At 38.2% G+C, this 19055-nt stretch overlaps 1 protein-coding gene across 2 annotated transcripts in view; it reads right to left on the bottom strand.

Moving 5' to 3' along the window:
* tbx4 (T-box transcription factor 4) overlaps positions 1-12267 on the bottom strand; it is a 28233-nt gene extending 15966 nt beyond the window's left edge. The window contains exons 1-3 of one of the 2 annotated variants that reach the window (XM_028044548.1): positions 12192-12267; positions 4410-4555; positions 4017-4111 (exon numbers count right to left, since the gene is read on the bottom strand). In XM_028044548.1, coding sequence (XP_027900349.1) covers positions 4017-4111; positions 4410-4553 — 239 coding nt within the window. In that variant the 5' untranslated portion in view covers positions 4554-4555; positions 12192-12267. Of the gene's footprint in view, positions 1-4016; positions 4112-4409; positions 4556-8574; positions 8820-12191 lie in introns of those variants that run through there. The other variant, XM_028044547.1, reaches the window with a different exon arrangement.
* Between the last annotated feature and the right edge of the window lie 6788 nt (positions 12268-19055).

Genomic DNA, 19055 nt, shown 5'->3' with positions numbered 1-19055 from the left:
ATATGAGCAGCATAAAAAGCTCTGAGCTCTGTGGTTTCCTTGCAGTGCTCCTACATGATGATGGAAGATGGCAGTTCAACACACATTTTGAAATGTCAGAGAGTTCAGGTCCGCCGATCACCAAAGACAAACAGTATTCCCTCCATTTGCCGGTGTGACTAAATGAGTTTAAGAGAAGCATGAGAAACAGCAGTTGGAGAGTACATGTGTGATATCAGTGTCAGGGTGTACGTGCGTTTCTCTGGCCAGCCAGCTGTTTCTCCCAACAGTCCCACATGTGTAGGGCCTCCAGCGATCCGTTCCTTCTCTGGGAATCTCCACCACTATGGCCAGATCAAAAGGAGCATCAGAGGTGGGGGTTAAAGTGTGTGTGGGGTGATGAAATGATCCAAACGTAGTACTCAGGCCTAGTGAGGGCGCCGGATTTCTCTTATCAGCCTGCTGCTGCTGCGGCTCTCTGACGGGCTGTGTACAAAGAAGGAGAGTGAGGGAAGAACTGCACTGCGCCTGGCGCTTTGAAGAGGGAGGATTAGGCCTGGACAGTGACACTCATCATAACAAGCATCGGACCCGGTTGGTGCCGTTTGAGGAAAGGAGCGAGCTGGTGTTGGAGAAATGTTAAAAATGTGGGTTTGCATCTGTCCTTCCTCCCCACTGCCTCTGCACTCCCTCTTCACACCTCATAGATAGCATTCTCAAACTCACATCACATTTTTTTGTCTTGGTGCACGTTAGAAATCAATCCATTGGTCTGTTAGTGTCTAAAACTTACTGCAAGGGGTCTGTTGTCTCAGACATGGCTGTTTTCTGATCATTACTTACACTGATAAAAACTATTACTATTTCTGGTAATAATTATTTCTAAACTGTATAAAAAGTTAATATTTGAAAAATTCACCTTTGTTGATGTATTTTGAATTTGTTGTTTTGAGATATGGATTTTATTAAATCCCCATAAAACTACCAGGCAATTTTAAAATAAAGCACAAACAGCAATGCTTGGGAATTTAGTTCAAGAGTAGAAGAATGGCTCCCAACAAATCCTGCTTTGCATATTGTCACAGACTTTTTTCAGGTTTGATAAGCAATCAGAAATTTGTGCAACATGTGTTTTATTAGGATTCTATATGAGACCCAGACTACTCATTGAGCATGTAACTGCCCAAATTGGAATTATGAAAATTAATTTGCTTATTTAGAAAACATGCAAATTTTCTAAATTTCAAAATTTTTCTTTTAGAAAAAAACATTTTTTGATAAAAGGTTTTTCTGCTAGGATGAGATGATTTTTCAGCTCTATCAAAGTTAGTATATTTCACAAAACTGCAACGGAAACTTCATTTTTTTTCGCATCACAAGAGTCATGTCACTCATCATCCTCCCACTATGTAAGAGAGTGATGTTGTAATGACTTGTGTGACCAAACTCATTCATGTGTGATTTTAATTGGGTTTCTTATTTAATGGACGCACCGCAACAGCAAAAGTGTTCTTTTTTTTTTTTTTACATTAGTGGATTTTAGAAAAAGTTTTGCGCACATTTGTAATGGAAATGCAGCTATAGAGAAGTGTGTAATTATTTAGGGTTTTGAAATAACAGAGCAAAAATTGTATTACTCAGAATGTTACCAGAATTCATATTGCAAAAAACAAAAAACACTGCCCCATGAAAACAGTGCATCAAATGCTGCTTCATGGTGCTTTATGATATAAAATCCCAATAAGACACACAAATTATAGTTTTGCAAAATAGTTTATTTTCTAAACTAGTCAAAATCTAATTCAGATTTGAAGTTAATTGTATAAATAAGCAAACATTTTACATTATGGCACATTGGCTTATTCCAGTGTGATACTGTAACACATTGGAATATGTAGGAATGCAAAATCCTATTTTTATATGAGAACGTGCAGAAGCAGCTGCAGAATATGTCCAGTTAAAACCAGTCAGGGACCATCAGCTGCAGTCTGGCCTCAGAATGGCTGCAGGTAAACCCAGAAGGCCTCCAGCCTGCATCACTACATAGTTCTTCAAAGGATGTAAAGTCTTCAGAAACCACTCTATCAGCCAGGGAAGCGAAAGTCTATCTTCTATAGTTATGTAGCTCTAAGCAAAAAATGTGGTGACCTTTTACTGGAAAAAAGCTCATTGAGTGAGGAATGAGAGGCAGAGGTCGATGTGAGTATTCTCAATCTCTGGTTAATGTCCAAAAGCTTCACTACGTAATCCTCAGGCCGCATTAAATCCAACAAGGCCAGCAGTCATTTGTGGTTTCAATTATGTATGTGGCAGGAACTTTCCGTCTCTCCGTTAATTTTATCTGTCCACACAAGTGGCAGCAGAGAGGTATCGTTCTCATCACAAAGACTTACTGTTACTTTCTCCAGAAATGTTGAGGAATGGGAGCAGCTTTCAGCACATACAACACTGAGCTGCTTTTTTGGTGATGTGTAGAAAACTTTATTTCTTTCAGCAAAGGGATTATTACTGATCTCTATCACTATTTGTGATCCATAAATCCTGGACTTTAGGCTCCAATACCTTTCACTATCCATCCCTTACCCTGGAAAAAATCCCAACTACAGTTCTGATTGTGTAGCTGCTGCAGGGCGGAGCTGCTCTGGGCACATCTGCTGATCTGCCATTCTTCTACAGCTTTACCTTTATGTTAGTTTAAAAGTTCCCATTTTACTGTAAAATATATTGTTTTATAATTCAACCAAAGTTTGCATTAAGGATAATTACAGAAAACTTTGATGCCAATTTAGAGTTTTTGACCTGGAACTTAAGTATCACTTTTCAATCTGAAAAGTTCTCTTCAAACAGAATGATAAACAATAATCAATTATAAACCAGTGTAAGAAGGTGTTGCGATTAGTAAGCTTTTTACCAAAGTGAGGTAAGCTGTAACACAAATATAGCACATGCACACACGCACGCCCACACGCACCCCCATCACCCCGCACACACACACTTATAGTAACAGATATTTTCTTCTCAAGAACTCCCCAGTCACTTCATTCTACCTATAGAAACCAGGAGCAGCTACTTTAATTGTCCAAACAGTAACTCTAGGGCTGCAACTAACAATTATTACATTAAAGTATGCGCATAAACAAATTACTAAGCTCTTTTTTAAAGCAAGAAAAATTATTACCTAGATTATTAGCTACCTCTTATTACCTAGAATGGAATAACAGCATTCCATTAGTGAACTCTTGATTATATGTAGCTAAAACATTTACCTCTAACATCTACATGTGAAAAGCTCAGCTCTTTCTGCCTACATAGAGTTTAGGATGATCTGTTGATTATTGTTTGGATTTACCAGTTAAGAATTGGATAGCAAAAGGTGCATAAAGGTCCAGAATTTGAACCAGGTGAAGCTAAAAGTGCCATTAGAGGAGTTCTGGATATAACGAATATATAGACAAAGAAAGTTCTTATTTCAATTCAGTTCCATTTATTTCTATAGCACCAGTTCACAACAAATTCTTTCTCAAGTCACTTTGCAAAAAATAACTTCATTTCAATCACAAATGCATTCCAATTGATCCTAGTTATTAAACGGTGCACTATGCTCAATGAATTACTGAAGTAGATTAAAATGTTTCTGTCTAAGGAAACCCAGCAGATTCACTCCTGCTGGATGAGCATGTGGCGATAATTGTTTGCATTGTGTTATTGAATTAATATTAAACATAAAATGTTTGTATTTTTGTACAGTTCTGGCTTCATTACTGCTCTTAATCCATTGTTTTTTCAGTAAATGGCCTTTTTTAGAGTCTGTATGCTCAAATTAATGATGAATTGATTACTAAATTAGTTGATCATTATTTGTATAGTCGATTCATTGCGATTAATCCGATTCGTAACAAATTCAGCCCTACTCTGGACCCCTCAATGAGCAGAGGCAAAACATCCCTCTGCCTATAAAACGCACATTTTTCCACAAGTAGGGAAACCAAACCACACACAGATCTGCTCCAGACTGAGAACATGAAGCTTTTACTGACCTTCCAGCTTTTGTGATGATCATCTCAGTTCCAGCCTCATGGAACCTCTTCCACAGCTCCCTCTCATGAAGGACCACCTTGATGTTCTCAATGTTCTGAAAGAGAGCATGAAATCCCTCTGCATAACTCCAACCATCCACTGCAGCTGAATTTTACATGCCAGCATATGAAAAATGAGATACTAAAATATTCTAACTATGTATTTAAACGTAAATACATTCTAGCATTTCATTAACTAGTGCATAATTGGTCACAGGTTGACTTCAGATGTTGTTTGTACTGCCATCAAACTTACATATTTCTAATTAAAAGAACCTCTGGCTGTCAGTGAAAAATAATTGGGTTCTTTAAATACAGCCAGAACAGTGGTCAGCCAGCAGCTTCCATCTGTACCTGGTCAGGCCCAGCCGAGGTGGGAGCGCTGGGAGCTGTGGGCGCACCAAGTTGGGACTGGTCTGGAAGCAGATCCGTCTCGCCGTCGGCCCGGACTCGGCTCACACGATCATCCGTCACAGCTGAAGCCTTCTCCTGCAGCATCTCTGCAGCATTACACAAATACTCAGCTGTCAGACTTATCAGAGAGGAGATAACTCAGGGGTCAGAGGAGGGGTCATCATGCTGCAGACCTGAAACAGGACTGTCTTCACCAAGAGTGGCTGCTCTCCTACATGCCCCACCACCACCGCTGGCTGATCTCATTCAGGTTCATTTGTGATTTGATTGATGAGGAAAATGTATTTGTTCTGTGAAACATCAGCTTCCTCACTCTGAGGACTGTCAGCTTTTAACTTTATGTTTTCAGTCTCTGGTTTGTTTATGTTGTGTCTTGTTTTTGTTCAGCTCACATCGTTTTTTGGGTTGAATAATAATAGATGAAAATAAAAAACTAAGTATTTTAGTTAAGTCATTTTCAGTTTTCATCTTTACACAATAAAGTAAATGCCTTATTTTTAAATCATTAATAAAATATATCTTCATATTTATACTTGTTCATATTTATTTTGTAAATGTATTCTTTTTAACAACACAATTTAATTCCATATTGTTATAGTTCAGTGATAACCTGAAATGCAGTGAAACTTTATTCTGAAAAATTCATCATCATCAGTATTATTATTTTGTGTGTGTGTGTGTGTGCACGCGTGGGTGGGTGGGGGTGTGTGTTTGTGTGTTTGTCCAAAGTTTTCACTTGAACAAATAACCACATTAAATCCTCTTAGTCATTCTTCATATTAGCCAAGTTCAGGAAATGGAAATTAGCAACTTTGAGTTTGGATATCAAAGAGCATCTGCTGATTATCCAACAGTCATTTAAATTCGTTTATTTTATTAAGATAAAATTATCATTATGTAAAAACGCTGTTTCGACTCTGGAACATGAATACGTATAATGTGATACAACATTTACATTTAAAACTGTGGAGGGAAAAAAATATGTTTAACAATGTGCTTTAAGATGAAAAAAATAAATGTACGTTTAAAGCGACGTGTTTAGAGAGATTTACTATTATCAGTATAGACGGTAAAGATTTAAAAAATGATCCAATCCTTCTTCTGGTTCTTCATGAAATAATACATTATTATTTTGGACAATAAGAGCTCTTACCCCTTAGAATCTATTTAAAGAGCAATTAAAGGATTGGTTGATAATACATCAGATCTGTCAACATTTTGAATAACAAGAACCGTTTCCTCCACATGTCCACCTGTGTTTTGCCATCTAGATGGATTAGTTTAGTTTTAATTACTTGTTATACATGTTGATTGTCTTGTAGTTTCCTTATTTTATATTTACAACAATCTGTAAATACAAGCAATACAATCATTGCTTGTATTTTTTGTATTTATTGAAAGTTTATGTTGTTAAGTCATTTTAACCTTCATTGAATAGTCTTATTTAAACATTGTCCAGGGATATCAGATGATAAATAGTTTTTAGGAAAAATTTTAGAATTGTTCAAAATTAGATGTTCTCCCTACAAAATAAATTAAATTCATTAAATTAGTAAAAAACACATAATCACTATTTAAATTTTCCCTTCCTACAACTAAAATTATACTTTTAGAATTCAGCTTCAGATTAAATTTCACAATTAGGGCATAATAATCATTTCATTGCCTGTTTGGTCTGTTTAAAGTTCAAGCATCAGGAGTCTCAAAATACCCCAGATCAACAAACATTTAGCAAACTTCAAAACCTGCCACCATGTGTCGATTCATTCCATGGCGAAAGAATTCCCGTAGGCCGACTGGTCACAGGCACAGATCCAGCTTTTCAGAAAGCTTTCTGTTACTGAATCTTTGCTTCAGAACCTCGACAGCAACACCTGCTCAAAATCTGTATGATGAGGATTGTTGGGACAAAGCTGCAGCAACCAGCGAGACATGGCAGACCCTCACTCTGCTGCTGCAGCACTCAGCTGCAGACTGATCACACACTCCTGAGTGTTGCTCACGCTTAGTATGAAATATAAATGTAATATAACTGAACTATTTGAATGATTTTCTTTTTAAAACAATAATTAGACTTTTAGAATATGTTGTACCTCCTGCACGTTAGGTAGGAGGTACCTAACCTCCTATGAAGTGAAGATCCTTCATCCTTAATGAAGGATCTTCACTGATCCTTCATTAAGTGAAAAGTGATTGCCCACAGGTAAACCTGTGCAGTGTGTCCTGCTACTGTCTCCCAGACCCTGAGAACCTTCTACTGTTTATTCCTCAGGGCTGACTGTTGGTGCAGTTGGTGCAGTGGAACACAGAACGGCCACTCTCCAAGCCAACAAAGTGGACAAGAAAGCTTGCAATGTAAACGAACAGAGACATTTGTTAAAGCTAATAAAGATAACAGCTGACAGAGCAGCAGCCACACTGTGAATCTGGGCCTTTCACTGATCCAGTAGAACCAGGAATTATGATCCACCTCAGCTTTTCTTTTCAGCGTGAAAGTGCTCGCACTACTGCCTCGAACAAGCTGGAAACATATGAAATCATGCAAATGAAACTACCATCATTTCTGCATGTTCAGAAAACAGCAGATTTATTTTAATGTGTGTAAAATCCATAAAGGAGTCTGGACTGTACCTTCTGCTGGTGCTGAGAAGTGTTTGCTTTAAAGCTCGCTGCTTTTAAAACACTACTAGCCTGAGTGAAGAAGAAGTAGCGCCCTGTGCAGCAGTAATAAACAATGTTACTAATCACATGTCTACAAACCTTTAACTCTCACCAGGAAAAATCTCTCTGTACAGCAAACATTATTGTTACTGATCAACGCACATACATTTCATGTGGGAAAGTAACAACGTTATAGAGGTCATGTGGTCTATCCTCTGCAGTGAATATTTAAAATATTTCCCAAAGCATATTACTAACTGACAAAAGCCACGTCAAAGGCTGCAACAAATATACCAGAGGATTCTGTTGGTTCTGTTGATCGGGCCGCTGTATCTGACATGTAGCCACTAGTTTCTTGGCCCAAAATCCAGACACTGTTGTAAAAAAATACATTCAAAGCACTTTGACTGTCTAGATTACCTGCTCTGAGGAAAATATGTATCCAAGTTGATATTTAGGAGCAAAGAAATAAACATTTTAAAATTACAATAGCTATAAAATCTTATTGTTTGAGATAATTATTTTGGAAAAAAGACATTCCTCTAAATTATAATAATTAATTTAAATAATTATCAGTATGACTATATATCTAATAATAATAATAATAGTAGTAGTAGTATTTAAAAGATTATAATTAAAGTGAGATTGCAAAAGTTGAACCTGTACACTATTTGTAAAATGTCAATAACAACGAAAAGAAAGAGGAAATAGTAAAACTTAAACATAAATAAATACAGTTGAGCTCAAATGGCCATTACTCCTGACGGGTTTATGTTTAACAATCTAATTACTAAAACATGTTTCTTGTTATTGGTGGTAAAATTAACGTTTGGGAGCAGCCGAACCAGACTTCTGTCCAGAATCTGATAGCCAATCTGTGAAGGGAGTCAGAGATTAGGGTGATGGTCAGGAGGCCTGTCAACCTCAAAAACTGTTCGGTTATCACAAAAAAACCAGTGGAAACACAAAAAGCTGGTCAGCATTTTAGGAAGAGCTTGCCCTTTCACTCATTATTAAAAAGGCTATCAATAATTTTAGACACTCCATTTTTAATAAACGTAAATAAAAGCAAGTATGTAATGTATATTATATAACTCCATTTACACTGTTTTGTTATTTTTGAGAGATACGTTTCGTTTCCTACCAGACAAACTTTCTGACTGAACAAAAATAATTGAAATGAAATGTAAATCTAGCAGACGTTTGAGTAATTCTGGCGAAAATAAAGAAGTGATGAAGAAGCTGGAGCTCCGTCTCTCTGTCAGGCTGAGCGGTTCCCCTGTCAGAAGGTCCTGACCGCGGCTCAGAGTCCTGCCTGGAATATTGACCTTCTCATCCCCGCCGCCCTGCTCACCAGGCCGCCTGACACCAACACACCGCCTCGCTGATCTTTAAGAAATGTTCCCGGCAGCTGGTGAGCAGCAGCCGCTCCTTTGCAGCCTACCTGATGCGGTCACCTATCATCCCCGCGCGCCACTGATGATGACGATGATCTGTCTATTTGTCTCGCGGCCTGACTTCCCCTCAGTCAGCGGCTGCACGCGCAGGCAGGAGAGGTGCCCACGCGCGGCTCTGGGTCCGGTGCTGAGGGCTGTAGCGGTCCGCTGGCAGTGGCTGTACTGTCGGCGTGTCGGTTCTGTTTAGAACCGTTCAGCTTCTCCAGAACCCCAGCTGCGTTCTGCGCCTGTGCAGTGCGCTCTCTGAGCCCAAAGGGGGGCGGGGGGGGAGTTCGGTGGGGGCTTAGTATTTTTCTTGAACAGACACACACACACACAACTATTGGCTGTCTGCAGTGTGAAAGCAACGGAGAGTGTGATTGGTCTCCCTGTCTCTGGCCCTCCAGTTGTCGCAGAGCAGGAGTTTCCCAGGCGGCCTCAGAACTTTAATATCCACACCGGCCTCTCTGGACAAACAGTCCCGTCACCGCCTGGACTTGCTGCTAACCCAGGATCATCATGCGCTGCTTTTCCTTGGTGTTCATTCACCCAATCAGTGGGGCTCATTACTGCCTCCTGACCACCTCATTATAGGGCCACAATGCAAAACTCAGTAGATCAACAACTAAATATGAATCATGATGTCAAATAAATACAATACTGGATGATGTTGATCCTTGACTATGAAAAAGTCTCACCAAAGCACATCAGTGTCAACCTGTTAGTCTTCTAAAGCGCCACAGGAAGAAGATATTTCTGTTATCTATGGAGGGACTCAGGCTGTGACTAAACATGGTCCGATAACATTTTATTGTTATTTATAGCAGAATAATTTTCACGCGTCATGTTTTTGTCATCCAAACAACATCAGCCCATTTGCGTGAAACTTTCTAACAGGGGGCTTCCCTCCGGGCAAATCCCTGATTAGAAGGGGCCGCGAATTTCCAAGGTCCTTAAGCGTTAATGTCACCAACTAAATAAATACATAAACAATCGAAGGTTGTTTGGATCTCATTAACCCTCCTGTTATGTTCGTTTCTGATGTACAGCAATAATGTTCGTGGGTCAATTTGACCCGGGGAGTGTTTAATCATGCAATAGTGTCAGAAACCAAAAAATTCCTCCAAAACATTTTTCTATCTGATTATTAACTCCAATACTAACCATTTCAATTCATATTTGTGCAATGATGTTTGATTATTTCTCCCAAATTAAGGATCAATGACAACAACCTACTCATTTACTCATTTGGACATAAAAAATGGAAATTGCATTTTTAATATTTACTGAATAAATCCTAGACACAAAAAAACTATAATTTCCTTGAAATTGATTTTTGGTAAATATTTTTATATTACACTTTTTTTTTTTTTTCAATGGGTGATCTTTATAATTGAACTTGAGACACACAAACTGTTCAGGGTCAAATTGACCCACTGATTAAAATCAAGATAAATGAGTCATGCAGAGAGTATTTATGTTTCCCTCCACTTCTGCTGAGTGTCACTCAGTGTGGGTGGAGTTTGTCCACAGGAACAGAAGAAGTTCTCCTCAAAAGTTGTGTGAACACCTGCTTTCTCGCAGTTTCCTAGTGAAGTAAAGAGAATAGTGAGAAAGTGGGCTTGTGTGTGTCGGGGTGTGCATGGATGTGTGTGGTGTTTGTGTGGTGAAATATGGTTCATAGCTGCAAGGAAACATATAGAAATGGACATTTTTTAATCTTTTTTTGCACTTTAACCTGACTGCCGGGTCAAATTGACCCGAACAGTATCTGTGTAAAAAGTAGACCTAGGGGTTGGTACAAATGTGTAAAACTAATAAATTTTCAATTGATATGTAGAGTTCACCTATTAAGACAAATAGGAAAAGTTTCATGCAAAAAAAATACTTCCAACTATTTTTAGAAAATTTTCAAACTTTAAAACGGGTCAATTTGACCCGGAACATAACAGGAGGGTTAAACATCGGATTAAAAACTAGATTTTTCTAAGCTAAAGTCACGACAACAAAAAATATCAGCATTTTTTTTCTATAGATTCAACCGAAACATTTTGTGTCAAGCTGAAGAGAGACAAATGGTCCAGATGTGAAACCAGCAGGTTTAAGTTGAGTTACTGAGCTGTGAGGTTGTTAGACTTTAGTCTCGGCTCCTTGTTCTATGACTGAAAAGAATCAACGTTGGTTGAGAACATTTGTTCATTCTTTGGCGGCCTGAAGAACCGAAGTATTCCTCAAGATTCCTTAATGGAACACGGAGTGTTTTAAGAGCAGGATCCCACTTCTACATGAACTGTTAACAGTAAAACTTTCCCTTTTCATTAAAATTTTAACTTGCGGACTCAAAATACACTTCTTTTTCATTTTTAATAAGAAAGAGATAATATTTAATTCCTGTGATTATGTTGGCCTCTTTAGTGGAGGGTCGGTAATATTGTTATTCTAAGATTTTTTCTTTCAGAAAAAAAACATCAGTAAGTTTAGAAATGCAGGAGAAAAACAGATTAAAACTACCTTCAAATTTTACATAAGTGTCTGATTTTTAAATTAAAAATTGCTTTAATTACAAAAACATGAAAAAACACTCTAGCCGTGGAAATCACAGAAACGCCCCAACATCTCAACCCGCTGAAAAACGATTCAGTTTAAAGTCTGCGGACTTTCAGGCCCAACTGTGTGTTTCCTTATTAACGGGTCAATGGAAGCTTCTTCCGCCCTGAAACGTCTGCCTGAGAAATCCAGAATGATGTGAGCAGAGGGCCAGTATAAATATCCTGACGTGACAAATGTTCCTCTTCACACCGAGCCTTATCTCAATCTGGTCATAGCTCTGCTGGACACACTACTGCAGTGTGGATGTGTGTGAGCGGCCCGCGGCAGCATCACTCCTCGGCGGAGGCCGCTGGGTCCGCAGGTGAATTATAAGCCTGTGGTTTTACAGCAAATGGAGCGTGAGGCTGCGGCGCGTCCATAAATCAGATGCCAGAGTGACTTATATATCTGCTTGGTGACATGTGTGTGTGTGTGCGTGTGTGTGCGTGGCAGCCTGACGTGGCTGCTGACAGACTCTTGATTCTCTGAGTTGTTGCTTTATTCCCCAGCTTCAGACCGAACCAGTCGTTGCTCTCTCTGCCTGGTCACTCACACCCTCTCTGCTTCCTTCCATTCCAACCAAAAGCCATGTTTCTGGTTTTATTTTTCATTAAATTGCTATCTATAAAATTAAAACAAACGAGTTTACCAGAGACCACTACTATTTACTACCTGACTGAAAAGGATTTTAACGCAGTCCGCAGTTGTTTTAATTTCTGTAAACGCCCTTATTCCAATTAGGCAGATCAATTAACCACAGACAGCTAATATTCAAGAGATGGTCCTGCTGTAATTCTCTCTGCGGGGAATTAGACGCAGCGGTGTCAGAAAACCTGGTGTTCACTTCTGAATGGATTTGGACAAAGGGGCGACTCCTGCAAAGTTGGGGATATTTTCCAGCGTTCAGATCATTCATAGTTAAAATATAAAACCTCTTTGATTTGCACATCTTACATTAGGAGAAAAATCCCAATAAAAAATTCTTTCAAACTCCAGTTGCAAACAACAACAATAGCCAGAATAATGCAGCTCCTACCTCCTGCTGCTCCCCGCTGCGCTCCTCCTGCCTCTTCTGGAAACAGTCCTCTCACTCAGGCAGCTCCCTGCAGAAGCATGTGCTACAATCAAAAAAGTTCAATTTTTCTTTATAGCAGCAGAATTGAGCAGATTGTTGGAGGGCACGCGAACCTCCACACACTCCCACTGTCACGTGGTCCTCTCTGGAGGTGGTTTCATTTGCAGTAAGTCATGGACAGAGAAATACAAGAAAAGAAAAAGCCATTGTGGTCCCCAGACTTATAACCAATTGTTCAGTCTAACTCTATTACCTGCATGTAAACCCTTGTTGATAAAAACAGGTTTGTGCTCAACATGTTGAAAAAAAACGTTGTGTTTGATTAATAAACAAGATAACAAATGAAAATTAGTTTGCAGTTTGTTTTGTTTCTCTCTCTCTTTTTTTTTTTTTTTAGCAATTTTTCTATGCTTAATTAATGCAAACATAATTTTGCTGCATCTGATCCAAGCATCATCTTCCTCAGTCTTCTATTGAGTTAGTTTGGTGACTGTAATCATAGAACTGGAAAAAGATCAATATTGCTATTATTTTAATAAATGTTTGATGCTGATTTTGAAAGTAATTTTTTTAAACAAGTTCTAAATGTTAATATGTTGTTGTATTGCTATGCTTTGTTGATATGGACCCAAGTGAAAGCAAGAGAATAGGAGTCTCATTATGCTAGTGATAACAGTAACAGGCACACAGGGATTACACCAACAATGGAAGAATCTGTCAAAGAAGTCATCAAATAGACTGGCTGCTAACTACGGGGAAGGTGAATGAGTGACATTAGAATAGTGTGAAACTAATCAGAGGAAACGGAGGATCTGAAGAAGAGAGACTAATTAACACTAAAATTAACACAGAGGGATCTAACTGAACTATAAGCTAAATATTTACACTAAAATAAACGTCAGCAACACAGGAAGAGTTCAGGTTCACCAAACAAAGGTAAGGAGTACAGATTGCTGTGAGTTACGGTACTTAAAATAAGATACACATCATCGTATCACCCGTTTTATCCTCTTTACATTGGCTTCCTCTTAATTTTAGAGTTGATTTTAAATTTTGACTGTTTATAAAGCTTTTAATGGCCTTTCCCCTTCTTACTTATCTGAACTTTTAAGACTTCCTGTTCATGAGAAGACATGAACAGGAAGTTGGTTTGAGGTCATCAAACCAACTTTTATTAGCTTTCTCAAGGCTAAGGCTTTGGGACTTTCAGTGGCAGCCGAAAGCCCCTATACTGCCTATACTCTATAGGGAACAGTTTCCCTATAGACCACAGGTGTCAAACTCCAGTCCTCAAGGGCCACTGTCCTGCAGTTTTTAGATGTGCCACAGGTATTAAAAACACTGGAATGAAGTGGCTTAATTACCTCCTCCTTGTGTAGATCAGCAGCCTTGCTAATGACCTAATATTCTATTCAGGTGTGGTGCAGCAGAGACATCTAAAAGTTGCAACTTTTAGATAGATCAATCCTCAAGGGCCACTGTCCTAGGGCCAGGACAGTGGCCCTTGAGGACTGGAGTTTGACAAGCCTGCTATAGACCTTCACTCCATCTCTGACCCATCCATCTTTAGATCTAAGCTCAAGACTGATCTCTTTGGATAGGCTCATAACACCATGCAGGTAGGGCCATTTCCCTTTATTTTTATTGATGTATTGTGTTTTCTTTTTCTTGTGATGTATTTTTACTGTATTTTTGCTTTGGTCACCTTGGTTGATTGTTGTGCTAGATCAATCAATCAATCAATCAATCAATCAATCAATCAATCAATCAATCAATCAATCAATCAATCAATCTAGTTCAACTACAAAATGAATTGATGATAAAAACTGGAGACACACTGACTTATTATGGTTTACTGCCAGATTTTGCCCCTGATTCCCACTCAGGGAAAGTCTTTGTTGGTCTGCGGGTGAGTTGGCATAGAAATCTGTCAGAGTGAAGACCAGAGCCTGACCAGAGTGTGAGGGGCACCAACCTGATCTCAGTTGCAGTCAAACAAACATGTTTTGATTTCTTGGGGCAGATTTGGATGCAGTTGAGCAGTTGAGTAGGAACAGATTACCAGCCAAACTGCAATCTTTTTTTTTTACCTGAAAATGTTTTCATGTCGTTATGCAAACATAGTAAACATAAACAAAAATAGTAGTGGGCATAATACAAATGATCATGGACCTAATTACAATCACACAGTGATAAAAAAGTAAAATAAAAAACAGATACTTGAATATCTAATAAATATTGATGTATAGAATATTGTTTTATAGAAATGAACCAAACATCCTGTTTTACACATAAAGGTGTTGGGGCTTTTGAAAACATTAATTCTTTAAACCTATTTGTCAAACATTCTTAATTTTTATTTTTGTGCAATCAATTCTACGATTTTTTAAGTTTGAAATAATTATATTGTTAAAATACAGTCACACTGCCAGTCATTCCAAAACCCACAAAGTTCCAAACTTTCAACATGTGTTATTAAAAAAAACTGTCTAAAATCATATTCACCTGTGAGTTAAACTGAACATATTAAATTGCATTTCATTTATTTTATGGAACAGTATAAATATAACCCCATGATTCAGAGACTATCCTCTGTCACTCCGTCTAATCTGTCGCTTTCACAAGAGTTTCCACGAGCATCTGAAGCTCTCAGTTGGTTTAAATTGGTTCATTAAATCCTGTAGTCTGATCCCTCAGTAATATCACAGACTACACTGCTAAGTGTGTGATTCTTAGTTTTTCAGGCTGTTGGAGTGAAAACCTGTTTTTTTCAAAATCTGGGATGGCTATTAAAGTTCATGTAGTCCCCAATTTTTACACTGAGCAAATTTGAGTTTTGCTTTGAGTTTTGAATGAAGTAGAGTTGAACCGTGAATAGTTTGGCTGGTAGAAGAAGCTTCCTGCCAACCTCTGGACCACAAATGACTTCACGCTTCTTACTTCCACTCATGTGGGCTTCATTCTGACTTTCATTCTTCTTCTCTATTAGCTTACATCTGTCAGTACAGCTAACATAGAGCATAGGTATGAACAATGTCAGTCATTTTTAGCTGAAAATATTTAGTCAAAATACGCCACATGACCATGACCTGATCCTCCATGTGTTCAGTAACAACAGAGCAGCAGCCTCTAATCCAGGTGATGATAGCAGTGCAGATCAGCTGGATGTTCACTACAGCATGCAGTTCTTCATCTGCATGTGGTTGACACCTAAAACTATCCACAAAACTCTGTCTGTTACTTTTGTTAATTATGTGCTACTGAAATAACAGTTGGACACCACAGTACTTAAACTTGGGCCGTCTTTGTTTGGGCTAATTTGTTGAAGTGCTTTTTAAATAGTCAGTATTCATCAGTAATAATGGAAGATTGTAGATTTGTTAGAAGCACATCTGTTTAAAATTCCCCTTTTATAAATGTATTTGGTAATAGCAGATATTTTATCATTGCAGTCTTGTGAGCATTTTTCTTATCTTTCATCATGACCTAGATGAGCTCTGCAGGTTGTTAAAAAAGTTGTACAAATATATTATTTTAAGACTGACATCATTATGATTTGTATCCTTTATCCACTGCCATTGTAGTTAAAACATCATTCAGTGGTTGATAATAGAAAAAAAAGAGAGCGCGGCGTATAAGCTGCGGGTGATTTTTACTCTTGCTGGCTCTGTTTGGAGGAAGCAGGGGATGTTGGATTGCTGAAAGTCTGGCCTTTGCTCTCCAGAATATCTTTTTTTCTTAGAAGCTTGGAGGGGTGGGAGATGTTGTGGGAGGAGGCGCCTAATCTTGCTGCTTGCAATGTGCTATGGAGCTCTGTGTTTCTTATGCAGTCAAAATGGCGGGGGTTAGATCTGTGTTCATAGTCTATTAACGTGATATTGGTCATTTATTGCTCTCCTCCAGGTCAGTGATGAAGTGTGAGTGTCTGTACTGCATCACAGAGAGGGTGGGGGTTTTAGTCTGCTTTAAAATTAACAATGCATGTGAAAAAGGGTGAAAGACAATGCATGCTTTCAAATAACATTTTTATTAACAAAACTTTGTATTGTTTAATTTCTGCAACTGACTAATTTCTTAATTATAAAACTCTAAGTTATTTAAAAATAGACATACAGGTCTTTTCTGACATTCTTTGTAAAGTTATTCTTTCTTATTTTTAAATTTGCTCTCATTTGAATATTAGACACAGTTTCATAAGTGAAAGACTGAAATAAGAAATCTTATTTCAGTTTTTCAGGTTGATTCCTGCTGCCCATTTATCAGCAACAGTGAACTTTGTGTTCTGCAAGTAAAAGCAGTAAAGTAAATTAAGGTTTTATCTCTGCTCAGTTCTGTCAAGATTTTATGCAAACTCAGTAATCTGTGGTAGATTCTATCTTTTGCCAGAGACAAAAAGTCAAATTGTTCTCTCTATAAAACTCACTGGCTTCTGAATTATGACAAAATAATAATGCAGACTTCATAGTCTGTGTTTGTTTGTGTAGTGGTTCTGTATTTTGCAATACTACTACTACTACTAACAATAATAATAATCTATTGGCAGCAGATGAGTTTGTGAAAGTCATAATCCAACAGTGTAGCTGCTTGTAACCAATGGTTTTTACTTGTACTCAGAATTATAGAGTTTTGCCATTTTGACTTAAAGAGAAACATTAAAGTCTACATGTTTGTTCTAGAACATGAACAGATCTAACTTCAGTGTTTTCTCTGGGAAAAAACACAAATCTAAAGGGAGTTTTGATCTATGCACTGACAGTTAGATAGTAATCAACATGGTGTCTGCCTCTCTCTCTGTGTGCGTGTGTGTGTGTGTGTAGGTGGGTGGGCGTGTAGAAACCCAATGTGTTGGGGTGTTTTGATGTCACAGAATACGTCTTCATTAAACAGAGGGCTTAAGCCATGTGGTTACATCAGATCAAGCTCTAAATCCACTGTGGTCAATTAATGGAAGAGCGGTGGTTTGGGTTTCCTCTATGGCATTAAACAAAGTAACAAACAAAGCTCTGACACACTGGGAATTTGGCTGGCTGTTTCTCCCTCTTCTGTGGGGATTTCTCCAATGTAAACATCTTTGCCTCAAGTGGCCTATTTGTGAATATCACTTAGTGCAGTCAATCATAAGATGAAATCGTTTAAATATTGTCATAGCTGACATTTATTTTTTCTTTAGGGATCTGCAAAGTCCCAGTTCATTAGACCAGTAAATGCAGTGAAACAGCAACACAGAAGGAGTTGGCATATTCATCCTCAGCACTGGCTCTGCCTCAGACAGCAGCTATGAGTGTCAGTCTTCACCACAGAGCAGTTAACCTACAGCTCAGAGCAAACAGTGGAGCGCTTCGCTCCGCCGCACATGAAGCGGAACAGAGTCACTCAGTCAAAGTTTGCATCATGTTAGTAAATTTACAAACCGGTTGTTGGGATTCTGTTGTTGGAATTCAATTATGTTATAAAGCAAGCGCAGACCTACGAGTGTGTAGTTCATTATGAATTTTGAAATAAAATGATAAGAAAAAAAATATTTGAGGGATCCATGTGTAAATAACTTCAGCATGGTGTTGAATGTTGAAGAAAGATTTTTTTTTCTGTCTTATGTTTCTGCTTTGAGATTCTTATCTAAATGTAAATGACACATTTTCAGTTTTCTTGTATTTTGTAATGCTTTTTTTAATCTGATGTGTAGGACCGACCTTGGCCTTCTGTCTGAACCTTTTCAGTCAAGCTCTTCAAATTGTTTTCATGTTTTGATGTGTTTTTAAATTATTAGATATCTTACAGAATAAATAAAATATCAATCAATCAATCAATCAATCAATCAATCAAAAAAATCTATTTTCTTGCTTAAACTCAGTGTTGGAAAATATAGATAGTTTCAATTTCTTTATCAAAATTACATTTATAGCAGTACACATTTTATTCAATGTATGCTTCCCTTTAGGATTATCTGTATGGATGAAAATTCTGAATAAATAGTTGAAGTAAAATGAACAAATCTACAAACATTGTTTTATATTTCTGTATGATTTCTTGCAAACCTACCAGAGAATAGTGGGATAACAGATTATTTAAAGATATAGTGAACCATGATGCTGCAGCATTATGATCTATTTCTTGCTTATTGTGAAAAACAAACAGCAGATCTGTCTAACGATACATGGAAATCATGTATTGTCCACATGAACTGAGAAAGATGCATAGCATGCAGTAAATTTCCATGTTTTCCCTCCATGTGCTCCCCACTCTTGGCCCATACCTCTGCTATTAATTAAGAAGTGGGGAAAAACATTGTGGCCAATTCCTGTTTGGGGCGTTCTACTCTCAAATGTTTTATTAATGTAGTCATAACAAAGAATTACTTCTTTTTTTCTTCTTTGTGACGCAATGAAACGGTTCATACTGAAGCAGCCAGGACCTGAAGCTTTTAGTGAGCATGTTCTAACTCTGTTTAAAAGCAAACTAGCAGGATTACAGCTTCTATAAAACTCCTCCTGTTTATCTGGCCTGTCCTTCTCTGCTCCACCTCGTAAGCTCTGGCGTCTCACAAGTTTTTAAACAGTGTCATGCCCTTTGTTTTTTTGACGTGAGCCCCCGCACTCTTTGAAGTGGGCGCCATGTTTGCACTGTGACCGTTTAATTCGGGGCGCAGCTTGATGATATTAGTGTCAGGGTTAATTGCGGATTTCAGCTGGACTATAGAGAGGCTGCCTGGCTGGCGGTATGTAGGCATCATGTGCTGCCTGGTTCAAGATCTGGTCAGACCAATAGTCTTAGTTACACTCACATACACACTACAGTTTTTCCAGCCCCTCTGATCCCTGACTATGT

This window comes from Xiphophorus couchianus, chromosome 18 (assembly GCF_001444195.1).
Source record: "Xiphophorus couchianus chromosome 18, X_couchianus-1.0, whole genome shotgun sequence".
NCBI lineage: Eukaryota > Metazoa > Chordata > Actinopteri > Cyprinodontiformes > Poeciliidae > Xiphophorus > Xiphophorus couchianus.
The sequence above is the reverse complement of the archived record's forward strand: the minus strand, read 5'-3'. Positions and strand labels throughout refer to the sequence as shown.